Source organism: Mesocricetus auratus, unplaced genomic scaffold (genome assembly GCF_017639785.1).
Source record: "Mesocricetus auratus isolate SY011 unplaced genomic scaffold, BCM_Maur_2.0 Super-Scaffold_100018, whole genome shotgun sequence".
NCBI classification, from domain to species: Eukaryota; Metazoa; Chordata; class Mammalia; order Rodentia; family Cricetidae; genus Mesocricetus; species Mesocricetus auratus.
The window spans coordinates 2214255-2228031 of record NW_024429199.1 but is presented as its reverse complement, the minus strand read 5'-3'; the positions used below and the strand labels follow the sequence as shown (position 1 = coordinate 2228031).

Below are 13777 nucleotides of genomic sequence, written 5' to 3'. Positions count from 1 at the left end.
GGCGGAGACTGGTGTCGGAGGAGGGGCGGGGTGGGAACGCGCTGGAGAACCGGCCGCCGCACAGACAAAAACCCCCGAATGGCTGGAGAGCCTTCTACTGTTACCAGCCTTGCGGGGCCAAGCACGGATTTGACAGCTCCACGACGCGAGGATATCCGCTGACCCCGCGACACAGAGAACACTTCCCCGAGACTCCCTGTCCAGCTAATCGGCTCTGTAAGATTGCAACTTTCCCACTTTGTTTTTCCAATCTCTGGTCAGAAGACTGCCCCTTCGTTTAGGAGAGGGTGCAAGGGCGATCCGCCTTGTGGATCGGTTCGAAAGCATCAACTTGGAAGGCACGTGTGATTCCCAGTGCCACCCAGACGCTTGTTTTCATGACGCCGGGGTTTCTCTGACTCTATTCTTACGTTTCTCGGTTTAAAAAAGAACAAATTGCTTTGGGGGAATGCTGAAAGGCGACTGAAGACTGCAGAAGAAAAGCTCTTCGATTGTCATGGCTGAAGGAGAGAATGAAGTGAGATGGGAGGGACTGTGCAGTAGAGATTCGAGTACTAGAGAGACAGCACTGGAAAACATTAGGCAGATCGTTTTGAGAAAAACCGAATACCTTCGTTCAGTAAAAGAGACGCTTTATCGACCTTCAGACGGTCTTTCAAATGCTGTTTCTTTGGATGGGATGAATAAGCTGCTTGCTCATCTGCTTATGCTTTCTAAGAGGTGTCCCTTTGAAGACGTGAGAGAGAGAAGCGGGTTCATTCTCAAGAGCGTCGAGGTAAGAGCATTGTTAGAATAACTAGACGGTGAAATTGGACTTGTAGCTATTCACGTCGCTTTTGCTTCCAACGGGTAACGGGTTATTGTGTGAGCTCTTAATATGACTTCACTAGGCACTAGAGGGTTCAGTAAAACATTGAATGTTGGGCCCAAACTGAGCAGTGTAAACTAAAAACGATTTTCAAAAAACAGGTACACAAGAGTTGTTTTTATGGCGTTTTAGGCAGAAACGGCATTGCTGGTGGGAAATAATATATATGAACGTTAATTATAAGTCAAGTCCTTGTGTTTCTTTTTGTTTGTTGCCAAGTGTAGCCAGTGAAGTTTTCACATTGTTACAGTGTTCTGTGTGGAAAGTTTCTCATTGAAAGCCTCTAAAGTGAGAAGCTGATGTTAAATGTTTCATATTTGTTCAAGCTAACTGGCGGATGTCGGAATAGTTTTTTTTTTTTCCTGGCTTTTCACAACAAAGGCAGGATTTCATTTTCTAAATACATTATAAAACAAAACTAGAAAATAATAAAGCCAGTCCAAGTCACAGAGGACTTAGCATGTTCAGGTTGCCTAGTTGGACCCAAAGTTAGGTGTGTAGTAGCTGACGCTCAGTAGTCTCAGGAGGTTGAGGCAGAAAAATTACTGCCAGGAGTTCAAGACCAGCCTGGACACGTAATGAATACCAGGTCAGTACATGGTTACATGGCAAGACCCTGCCTGAAAAATAAAAAATAAAAAAATAATAAAAAGAAAAGTTATACCCAGGTAAGTCAATTGGTAGGCATTTTCTAGAAATACATTAGTGTTCCGTTATTTTCTGGGTTCCCCTAAATTGTTTCTTTTGTGTTTCCACATGTGAACCTACTTAAATTGTAATTTCAGTAAGGTTTAAAATACTATAATCTCCTGACATTTTTTTTACTATCACTTTATCCTGTTTTATTAGAGGGAATGGGAGAAATGTTTATAGATATGAAGAATGCTCAGTGATTGTGGGTTAAGATATGGCAGTTTTCTGTAGTAGCTTGAATTTAAATAAAACAAAAGAAAAACAATCATATTGATAAAATTAAAAAGCTAAGATCTTGAAATATTCCTTACAAACACTTTAGAATCAACTATTATAATTCATTTTTCCAGCAAGGAATTAATTTTAATATATGTGCATTCCATCCCTGGCATAAGGAGTCGCTTCTTTTAGGCCTCCATATAGTTATGTTTTAATAATGGAGTCACATCAAATACTGTTATGGAACTACATGAGCCCTAGTTTTAAGTTTTCATTTAGTATTTAGGGAATTTTGGCACCCCCTGTTGTCACTCTACTTCACTTTGGTGTCTCTTGGCCTTTCATCTCTCTGCTTGTTTGTATGTGAGTGGGAAAGTAGACAATGGATTTTTTTATATTGAAAATAAAAGTATTCAGGCACCGGGAGCACTGTGTCAGAACTGCAGCCTAAGTAGTAAGTACATGCACCAGAGGCAGACCTAAGTTCAAATGCTTCCTTATTAATTTACTGCCATGACCTTGGGCAAGTTCCTTGCCTTTCCTTGTGTCCAATTTTCACATCAATGAAATCAGGATAAGAACACAGCTTTTGTGGGAATGAAACGGCATGCAAAATGCTGCCATAGCCAGTGAATGCCCCTCCCCCTTTCACAAGTGCAATATATAGGCGATTAAAATGTTTTTCCAGCTTAATGTGTTGTCTTAAAGGAATCAGTGTTCTGACCTGTAGTGGCTTCCTATAGACTTACATTTCATTCTCTGTTCTGCATGTGTTATACTTTATTGCTGCCATTATTATGATACTTGATTTAAATTGTTCTGTAATCTCATTTTCATACGAATGTCTTCCCCAGAAGGGCTCTAAGTTCTCAAGAGTGTTGACTGGGACCTGGAAGCTATTAAATAAATATCCAATGGATAAACAAATTTATTTGCCTTCTTTCTGTCTTACATCAATTTGCTTAGGTGAAATTCCTATTTTTTGGAGCATTCATTCATTCATTCATTCATTCATTCATTCATTCATGCATGCATTTGAGCAACAAATAGTGAACTCCATAGCAAGAACTGAGGACCAGTGGTAAAGATTTGGATATTCTGCTGAGGGCAAACAGGTCATAAAGAAGTAAATGAACATTTAATTTGATCTAGTAAGAGAAGAGTTCCTTGAGGTAAATGCCTTTAAAGGGAGATTTAGTATTTATTCATTCATTCATTCATTCACTTTGAGACAGAGTTTCCTGCCTCAGTCTGCCAGGTGCTAGTGTTATGGACACACACCAGTGCACTTTTCTTATCAACGATTATCAATACAGTAGGATTTTTGTAGGGATCCAGATCTAGAGAATAGTTTGTATGAAGGCTTCATGGCGCGAGTAAGTAACTGAGTTCTAAGACTTGAGTGAGGTTCAGGATGGTTGCAGTTCACAGTTTGAGGGGAGTGTGAAATGTAAGAGCATATGCTGTGAAGTTAACTTCACTATTGTACAACTATGAATAAGTTCATATGACTGTTGGACTCAGTTTCCTTATCCCCACAATGGGGGTGATGCTAATAGTTCTTAATTCACAGTGCTGCTGTAAGGATAAAACAAAATAATGCCTGCAAAGCATGACAACAGTGCCTAGCTCACAAGGACACTGTAATGCTGGAGGTTTTTATTGTTACCAAGCAGGGTCCAGATTGAGAGGAATTGTAGGCAGTTTCAAAAAATTTAGATGTCATCCCACAACAATGGGAAGCCACGGAGGCTTTGAAGAAGATGGTAACATGATTGATAATGTTGCAAGGATCATTCTGGAAGCAAGATGAAGAATGTGTTTTCAGGCTCAGGAGTAGGTGTGCCATATCAGCTACAAGGTTGCTCTGTGGCAAAAACAATAGTGGACTGGGTTGTGGTAGAATAATAACAAGGAGTTAGAAGCCACGGGATATGTTACTTAAATACATTTAGGAAATGAAGAAAGTAAAAGCAAAATTTGTGATTTGAATTATTTAGCAATGGGGTCATTCCTGAGACAGAAGACTGGCAGGGTCCATTTAGGAAAAAAATCTGTTTTGTTTTTTCCTATGTACCGAGTGAGAGTAAGCTCTCTCTGAGGCATGTAAAAGGAAGTTGCTCCTCAGTGGATTTGAGTCTCTGCCCCCCCCATTGCTGTTCTCTTTTACTTCTCCAGACCTAACCATCCTTAACCTCTCTATCCACCTACGTAGCCTCAGAGCCATTTATCTACCCTGCAAATCTGACTGCAGTCCTTTCTGTGTAAAACCCATATGATAGAATGTAGCCTTAGCATGTCACATAGTGCCTAGCATCATGTAGGCTCTCCAGCCTCACTGCCCACACCATTGTTCACGCTCTGGGAATCAGTCTCACGTGGGAATCGAGTAGTAATTTGAATTTGTGCTCCATAGTGTTTTCTGGTACTCATTGGTAGCGCAGCAAAAGCAGAGCTGCATGTAAGATTCCTAATGCTGCTCCTCTAGGCCTTTAACTACTTTGATCAGCAAGGGAGAGCAATGGATTCAATTCCAAATGACCACTAAACCTGTTAAAATTAGCATATTGATAGACACCTTTTTTTATGCACCTGTTCTCAATTTGTTGTTTTTATACCAACAACATATTAAAATCTGTTCAATATATTTCTAGAATTACTGTGTACCTGGAGGAGTAGGGAAATGTTTGCCCTGCTCTCAGCAGGTCCCCTTTCTCATTTTTGCTGAACTTAAACGAAATCCCAGTATACCTCTTTGATACTCCATTCTCTAAACAAAGGACCAGAGGATTAACTCAGGTCTACATACTAGTGCAAGTCACTACCGAAGTAGTGTTGGTGCCTGCAAAAATTAAGGTAAAAGATCAAAAAATTACAAAAAGAGAAAAAAAAAAATTCATAAACTTGCTAATAGCACTGAAAGAAACAGGTTTAAGGGAACAGATTTAGACTAAGTAATTAAGTGAGGCAAGAAGGTTTTCATTTAATGATGTGAGTATTATCTCCCAGGGAGCAATGAGCCTTGGAGCATTGCATATGATGCACTTTAGTGGATATCAGAGCATCCTGATTGTATCTAACTGGGTAACATGTAGCATGTGTATGTTTAGTATACACACACACACAATTTATTTTTTTCTTTTTTTATTATTTATTTTTAAGTTTAAATTTAGATTAGAAACAAGGTTGCTTCACAAGTCAGTTCCAGGTCCCTCTCCCTTTCCCTCCCCTCCTCCTGTGCCCTCCCCCCAACCCACCCTATTATCCCCTCATTTCCCCAGGGAGGGTGAGGCCCTCCATGGGGGTGTCCATAGTCTGTCATTTCATCCAGGGCAGGGCCTAGACCCTCCCCCCAAGAGTTCAGGGTGAGAGTGCATCTCACATTGTTGGATGGGAGTCCAAAGTCTGTGTGTATACTCGGGATGAGTACTGATCTACTGCCCAAGGCTCAATAGATTACCTAGGCCTCCTCACTCACTGACATCCACATTCAGGGGGTCTTGATCGGTTCTATGCTGGATTCCCAGGCTGATGCCTGGGATTCAAGAGTTAACCTTTGTCAGGTCAGCTGTTTCTGGGGGTTAAACCAGCCCAGTCTTAATCCCTTTGGTCATTAGTCCTCCCTCTCTGTTACTGGCTTTCTTGAGTTCAACTCAGTGCTTAGCCATGGGAGTGTGCCTCTTCTTACATCAGCCACTGAATGTTTCCCAGACTCTCTGGCCATGGGATTGTAGGCTGGCACTCCCTAGATCTTTGTCTAAAATCCATATATGAGAGAGTACATGCCATGTTTCTCTTTTTATGACTGTGTTACCTCACTCAGAATGGTTTCTTCTAGTGTCATCCATTTGCCTGCAAATCTCAGGATTCCATTGTTTTTTTTCTGCTGAATAGTACTCCATTGCACACACAATTTTATAACAATTTTGATTCATTAATTTATCAGCTTAGCTACATTGCCATTCCTGCTTCCATCTGCAGTCACAACCTTACGTGTCTGTCTCAGAAAAGAAAGGTTTTTCCTCCTGGAGACTTTGCCACAGACTTGTCCTCAGTTTCTGTTGACCAGAGTGGGTCACAAGCACCTTTCTAAGCCAGTCATTGGAAGGAAGTTGGGCATTTGTACTTTTGGTTTGTATTAATGAGCACTCATGCACTAAGGGCCAGGAGGCACCCTCTCGTCACTCTACAGAAACAAGGGAGAGAGATGGCTATCGTGTCCAGTCAGGGACGCCCTTTAATTTGCTGTACTTATACATAACTGGATAATACATCATTCCGTCTATTTATAATTTAGATTATTATTAGATTAGAAATATATTTCATTAATTTATTATGGGAGCTACTAAATATGTTAACTTATAACAGAGTAGGAACATTCTAGAAGCAGATTTGGTCTTTTTTGTTTTGTTGTTGTTGTTTTAAGACAGGGTTTCTCTGTATAACCCTGGCTATCCTGGAGCTCACTCTGTAGACCAGGCTGGCCTTGAACTCAAAGATCTACCTGCCTCTGCTACCTGAGTGCTGGGATTAAAAGCATGCAGATTTGGTCTTTTAAAATACATTTTGCTTTGATTTCTTTTTTTACTGCCCAATAGCTAAAACCAAGAGTTTAAGTTAGTTCTTGTCAACTATGAGCCCTGACTCTTGGTCCTCTTTGAGTATTTGCATACCCACAGTTTAATTATGGCCTTTTTTTTTTTTTATCTTTTTAGACACTAAGAACCCAGGCTTTCTCCCCCAGAAGGCTCTGTGGTTGACTTCTTTATTCATTGCTTTCTTTCATTCCTACCCTTGATGACTTGCTATCCTTATGAGGAAAGTACTATTTACTCTCAAGCTCCTGATGCTTTTTTGGTGAACCTCTTGCTCCCTCATCCCACCCCCAATGGTTTGAGACCAAATAGAGAACTAAAACAACAACAGCAACAAAAACCTGGTATTGCTATGAGTTCCAGGATGGCCTTGAACTTTTGAAGATCAGACTCCTGAATACTGGAATGCTGGGATGAAAGGTGTGTGCCAACATGCCTAACTAGAGGGAACTAACAGCTTCCCTCCCTCCCTCCCTCTCTCCTTCCCTCCCTCCCTCCCTCCCTCCCTCCCTCCCTCCCTCCCTCCCTCCCTCCTTCCCTTCCTCCCTCCCTCCCTTCCTCTCCCTTTTTGTCCTCTGGTTCTGATTATGGAACCCAGGGTCTTGCACATGTTGTACCAGTGAAATACCCTCAGCCCCCAATCTTCTCTTTTCGTCTGATTTACAGGATGAATTCCATCTATTTATCTGCTCTCCCCTCCTCTTTACAAAATAGAAGCAAACCCTGTTCTCTTCCTTCATTGTGTGTCTTCAGAAAGGTTGAAATGAACAATGTAGTTTTTAAAAAATCTTCTAAAATTTCATATATTTTATTCTTGTCACAGTGCTTCAAATGGCCTCTACCATGAAAAAAAAGCTTTAAAATGTTATTGTAACATATTGTTTTGTGTGTAAATGGAATGAGCTGTTTTGTACAAAGTTGGGATGTTAAACGGTTGAGTGTTAAATTTCATTTAACAGGTGAGTGTTAAATTTAAGGCCACAGGTTATTCATGACGTCATGGAAGGTTCTTTGAAACAGTAGTTTAGCTTAATTAGAAATCTTTTTCTCATCACCAGCACTTTTGACCTAATACGCTGGTATGTACACATGGTTCATAATGCAAAGAATTATGAAATAAGTGTGCCATACTCTTTATTTTAGCTTTTGATGAGTCACAAGACATTCGCAAATATTTTTACTACTTGAATAGGTTATAAATTAATAATTCACATGTTTAGTTAAAGATTTCTTGACACCTTTTCTCTGGTAGTCTTGAATGTAATAAAGAATTGTGCTATTGAGAGAATATCCACAGCAAGTGACCTTTACCACCAATTTTAATTCATTCCTCATCACTTTTTTTTTGTCTTTTCCCCCCACACTGTGGCAAATGGAATTTTTATAGGGATCAATGAAAAATGGGATTTATTTTGACCCAGGCTTTGTAGCTCTTATGTATGACATGAAGTGAGGGAGACAGTACGTGGCCTTGAAGAAATTACCTGGCAGCATGTACTCAGGACATCAGATTGGGAGGCTCTCCAGAATATTCGGTGATTATATTCTGAGGGCAGCAGGAGACTTGACATATAAGTGTGCTTTCGAGCTTGTCTTTCTTACTGCTGGGTACTGTGTCCAGCCCAGCCACAGCCAGTGAACACGTACTTGCCTGTACTGGAAAAGCACGAAAGGAGTGCTCTGGGAGAGAGTCCTGTCCTGCATGCTGGTTTCAAAAGTCTTCTCCCTGGAGACATTTGGGCATTTTCTGTACAGCAACTATGGGATCATTTATTGGACTTCCCAGTCAACTTTTTTGTTGTTGTTAAGTGTGTCTGTATCACTTCCTTTGTGGTATACGTTCAAATTTGAGTTTATAGACACAAAAACTCATGAAATTTAACAGCACAAGAATTTGTCCGTCCTCTTATATTGTTTTTTTCATGACTATTTACTTTAGAAATCTGATAGATTACCAAGAAAGATTAGTTTGATCCTTTAGTTTTACCTTTTATTTCACTTTTACCTAATTTTAAAGCATATTTCATTTGTTAGATTTATTTGTTTTATATTATGTGAATAGGTGTTTTGCCTGCATGTATATATGTGTACTACATGTGTGACTGGTGTCCAGGGAGGCCAGAAGAGGTTATCAGGTTCCTTGGAACTGAAGTTATGGATGGTGGTCAACCACCGTGTGGGTTCTGGGGACCAAGCATGGGTCCTGTACAAGAGCTCTTAACCACTGAGCCATCCCTCCAGAACCATACGTTGTAACCTTATTTTTAATTTAAGCTAAAGAAGGTCTCTCTAGAATTATTAAAGTTTCTTTAAGACAAGTTCTTAGCCACTTTTCTCCTGGAATGCAGCCCAGGGCCTTGAAGACGCTAGGCAAGCACTCTGGCACTGATTTCCATCCTCTTACGCTTTTAAAGCATACTAAAGGGAAACAGAGTTTGTGTATTTTATAATGCTTTAAACTGTCTGCTTGCATTCTCTGTTGTGGGGGAGGTGCTATGCTTACATGTGGAGATCACAGCACAACTTGTGTGATTGGTTTCTCCTCGTGGGTTCTAGAGAGCAGACTGAGCTTCTGGGGTTGGTGGCAAGATGCCTTTACCTACTGAGCCATCCAGTTGGCCTGACTTTATTTTCTTTAATTATCATGTGTTAATTATACATAATAATGGGTTTTATGGCATTTTCATGCTTGGACATAATATATTTCCATCATATTCACCCCCTTACCATCTCTTTTTTAAATTTTTTATATTAAATTAAAAGTAATCTTATTTTACATACCATTTCCAATTCCCTCTCCCTCCTGTCCTCCCAATTCTCCCACCAACTCCTCATTCCACCCCCTATCCACTCATCGGGAAGGGTGGGGCCTTCTATGGGGGAATCATCAAAGTCTGTCACATCATTTGGGGCAGGACCTAGGCCCTCCTCCGTATATCTAGGCTGAGAGAGTATCCATCCATAGGAAATGGGCTCCCAAAGCCCTTTCGTGCACTAGGGATAAATACTGGTTCCGTTGCCAGAGGCCCCATAGACTGCCCAGGCCTCTCAACACCCAGGAGGCCTGGTTCAGTTTTATGCTGGCTCCCCAGCTGTCGGACCGGGGTCCCCCTTACCATCTCTTCTCCTTCCCCCACTCCTACTGATCTCCTTCCTGTTGCATTCAGCCTGATCCTGTCATGTGTGTGTGGACGTGTGTGTCGCTGTTTGTGCCACTTTCTGAGTGTCATTAGGTTGGAAAACAAAAGTTTATGATGTGAATTTTATGACTTATAGTACCCAACTCAACTTTATATATTCAATAATAAATATAAATTCATGCAGTAAGCAGTATTCATTTAGTATCTTCACTTAAAACTGTTTAACTGACAAGCTGATAAATATTTATCCTTTAAAAATAATTAACCATGTGGCTTAATTGTATGTGTAAATTCATTAGTCTTATTAGGATCTTAGTTTACAAAAAGTGCACATTTACTTGCTGATAGTTTGGCATTTGACAGGCGTTGAACACTTGTCTTTTAATTTTGCATGATTTCATTTTCCAGCACATTGGCAGGTGTTCACTGTCTATAATTATAACTGAGTAATTTTTCAAATGCTATTCATAGCCTAAACACAGTGAAAAATTCTTCCGATCATGTGATAAAGACCAAGCCTTCCAAAATAGTAGTAGAGTGAAGTTTTTAGTGGTACTGAAGGGCATATTCAAGAGAAGCCTTCCAGAACTCAGAAGTGATTTAAAAGATAGGGAGGCAAGTTGTCACAGAATACAATTTCTCAGTCAGCGGACTTCGGGGTTTTCCTAGCGGTTGAACATCAAGTTAAAATATACCTGCTTTTTTATCTGATAAGATAGATACATCAACAGAGTCATGAGTCAGTCTTCACAATATCATATGGCTGTGGATATCATCATTTCATACATTAGAAATGTCCAGGTAGGTTACATAACTTGGCCAAGATATTATAGGTAACTAAGGGGGAGCTAGGTTTTAGAACAGGCCATGAGATGCTTCACCATTATACAACATGATCTGAGAAAAGAGTTAATAAAATATTAGCAGTCAGTTTATATTACTAAATTATTTTGCCTTAAAAGTATAATCGCATTTTTACTTCATCCCTGACCCATCTTGAAATTGCATTTGAACCCTGGTGATTTTTCATGTTTTACTGTGGTATATAGCTTTCATTACATTGTCATTATACATTTCTACTGAAAATGTGACATGCAGAAGGCTTAGCTTTACATTAAACAGTTCTCAGGTGACTCCTTTACTCACTCCCTGAAAGAAAATGTGGTATATTTCCATGAGTACTTGACTAAAGATTAGCTCCGAATGGTAAAAGAGCATTCTCCTCGGCAGTTCATTGTTGCCATGGCAGTACTGGCAGTGGAGTGTTGTAGTAACTCCTTGCAGTGATCTTATTTTAGACCCTAATGTTCCTAAGTGCTGAAAGTCCCCTTCCCGCCCCACAAGCACCTCTAGTGGAAAAGTACTGGTTTTCTAGCTGGCTTCCAGCTTTGTCGCTGAAGGGCTGTACTTTTGTGGGCTTAAACAAATAGTGTAGGAGTGTTGAGTATTTTTCCTGTGGATTATGAATGTTTGAAAGCTACCAAAATATGATCTCACATTGCAAGTCACACAGCAAGTTGTTTACACACAAGAAAAGGGGCTTCAGTTGTCTTTTGAGAAATCAAACCCAGATTGTGCAACTCCACTGAGCTCATATAGAAATGCTGTTCAGTTCACTTGTTCCCCAAGCATGCTCTAAGGGCTTTGGACTCTTTTTTTAGTTATTAGGGAAAAGTTGTCATTTGAACAGTTAAGGATTGTGTTTAAGCAGTATAGAAAAGGTATCTTTTTGTGATTTCCATATTCAGTATTTACCTGCTTAAACTGTTAGATTTCACTGTACTGATTTCTTACATTGTAAACTGACTAAATTATACAGTGACTTTAAGACCTTACCTGATTGGGTGTCTGAACTGACATTTGAGATTTTTTTTCTTTCTGAGACAGTCTCATGTAATCTCTCCCATCTCCACCCCAGATGCCCTGTGGTATTGAGGATAGCCCAAAGTTCTTGATCCTCCTGCCTCTGCCTCTGAGTGCTGATGTCACACACCTGTAGCACCAAACCCAGCCGAATGTAATTATTGAGGCTTTAAAAATTTTGCATATGTATTACAAAACAGATTTTAAATATTTTACTGGCATTTTAAAATTATGAATCCTACTATAATTGTACCAATAAGCACAAAATAGTTCCAATCTCATAATTGCCATTTTATTAACTTTCACATACCACTTACTATGTCAGTGTTTTGATATATATGATATGTGTACTAAAAATAATGATGTTGGAAAATGACCATGTCAAAAATAAATGAAATCTCTAAGTACTATACTTAGTACTTACATATATATATATATATAATTTTTAATATATATAAAATACTCATTAATGGCAACTATCAACAAACAGTTACATTTATTTTGTTTCTAAATATACTTTTCCCCCATGTCTATTGGTCCATATCAGCATGTTTAACTACCTGAAGATCAGAAGTGGGTAGGTAGGCTGATCAGGTAGGTTGGTAGAGTGTTTGCTTGCCTGGCACACACAAAACCTTGGACTTGAGCCCAGCCGGCGTGGTGGTACATGCCTGTACTCCCAGTCTTGGAAGGCAGAGGAAGGACAACCAGAAACTCAGGGTCATCCTCAGCTAATAGTAAGTTGGAACCAACTCATGAGATCCTGTTTTAAAAACAAAAAGCAAATTTTTCCGAGGGGGATTGTATGTGTACTGAGCGTGCACACTCTTGTCATTCCCTGAACAACACAGTGCAACCACCATTACACTGTGTAAGCATTACGTGCAATGCAGAGATGCTATAAGGAACATGCAAGGGTGTGCACAGAGACAGAGGGAGCCCCGCAGTTCATCCCCCCACATTGAAGGTCTACACGTATCTTACACAACTGTGTCAAGTCCTGTGGTGTCAATGTCAGGCTAGCCATTTTGTTTTGTTTATCAGTCTAACAAAAAAAATAAGGCTCTGTCTAAAATAAAAATAAAAACAAAAAAAGATAAACAGTTGCTATTTCTAGCCTGCCATGTCTTTGATGTTTCCTTTGAGTTCTGGAAATTAGGGAGTTGTATAATCCAAATATTCAAATGTTGAGTGAGTAATACTCTCCTGTTTTCTTTTAAAAAGTTTTAAATTACATTTATTTATCTTATGTATGTATATATGTGCTCACATTGCCATGGCACATGTGTAGAAGTCAGAAGACAACTTGTATGAACCAGTTCTCCACATCATGTAGGTCCCACAGGTCAAACTCAGGTTGGCAGACTTGGCACAAGTACCCTGCCTCCTGAACCACACTGCCATCATTATTCTTTCATTTTCAAATAGAATGACACTAAACTGTGGTTACTTCCTTTCCTTTTAATCCAGTGCTTACTAATAGGGTTGTTGAATTTTTCTGAATTCTACAACATCTCTCCCTTCTTCTAATCTTTAAATGAGTATACTTCTTCAAATAAGTTCTTTAAAATCATCCTTTGTGTCGTCACTAAAGACGGTTTTTGTTGTTGTATTGTTTATTAGAAGATAACCAAACACTCATAAGAGTTTTTGGTGATTTCAGGGAAAAAAGTTTGAGAATAAATCAAGATTGTGACTAAGTTAAAATTGTATGATAGAGCTGGGTGGTGGTGGCTCATGCATTTAATCCCAGCACTCAGGGAGGCAAGGCAAACAGATCTCTGTGAGTTCGAGGCCAGCCTGGTCTACAAAGTGAGAATACACACAGAGAAACCTTTTCTTGAAAAAGAAAAAAAATGTATGCTAGTCCGTTAATGAGCAGTGTAACTGCTGGTAAAGTGTTTTTTCTATAGTATATATGAGTACAGTTATAGGTTGCTGTTTTAATTTTTTTAAAGATTGATTCGAGTGTATGCATGTTTGCCAGCATGAATGTGTGTACACCACATGCATGCCCAGTGCCTGAGGAAGTCAGAAGAGGGTGTCGGATCACCTGGAACTGGATTTACAGAAGGTTGTGAATTGCTGTATGTATCTGTATGTTGCTAGGGCTTCCATCCAAGTCCTCAAAATGGAAGGGTTCTACACTGAATTACATCCGCAGCCCCCTCCCATACACACACACACACACACACACACACACACACACACACACACACACACACACGGCGGGTGGGGGGGGGATAATTAGGAAATCTGCAGGAGCCAAAATATAAGCACAGTTGTTGGGGTTTTTTTTGGGGGTGTAGCAGATATTGGGGTTCAAGTTGAAGATCAGAAAAGCAAAGCAGCCAAGCCGGTAGAACTTACCTCTCCCCAGCTGAAATGGCAATCCTGTC

General features: G+C 39.8%; 1 protein-coding gene across 2 annotated transcripts in view; it reads left to right on the top strand.

The window, feature by feature from the left end:
• Sesn1 (sestrin 1) overlaps positions 1 to 13777 on the top strand; it is a 75179-nt gene continuing 61402 nt past the window's right edge. For both annotated transcript variants that reach the window (XM_040728394.1, XM_013115802.3), the window contains exon 1: positions 1 to 775. In XM_040728394.1, coding sequence (XP_040584328.1) covers positions 497 to 775 — 279 coding nt within the window. In that variant the 5' untranslated portion in view covers positions 1 to 496. The remainder of the gene's footprint in view (positions 776 to 13777) is intronic.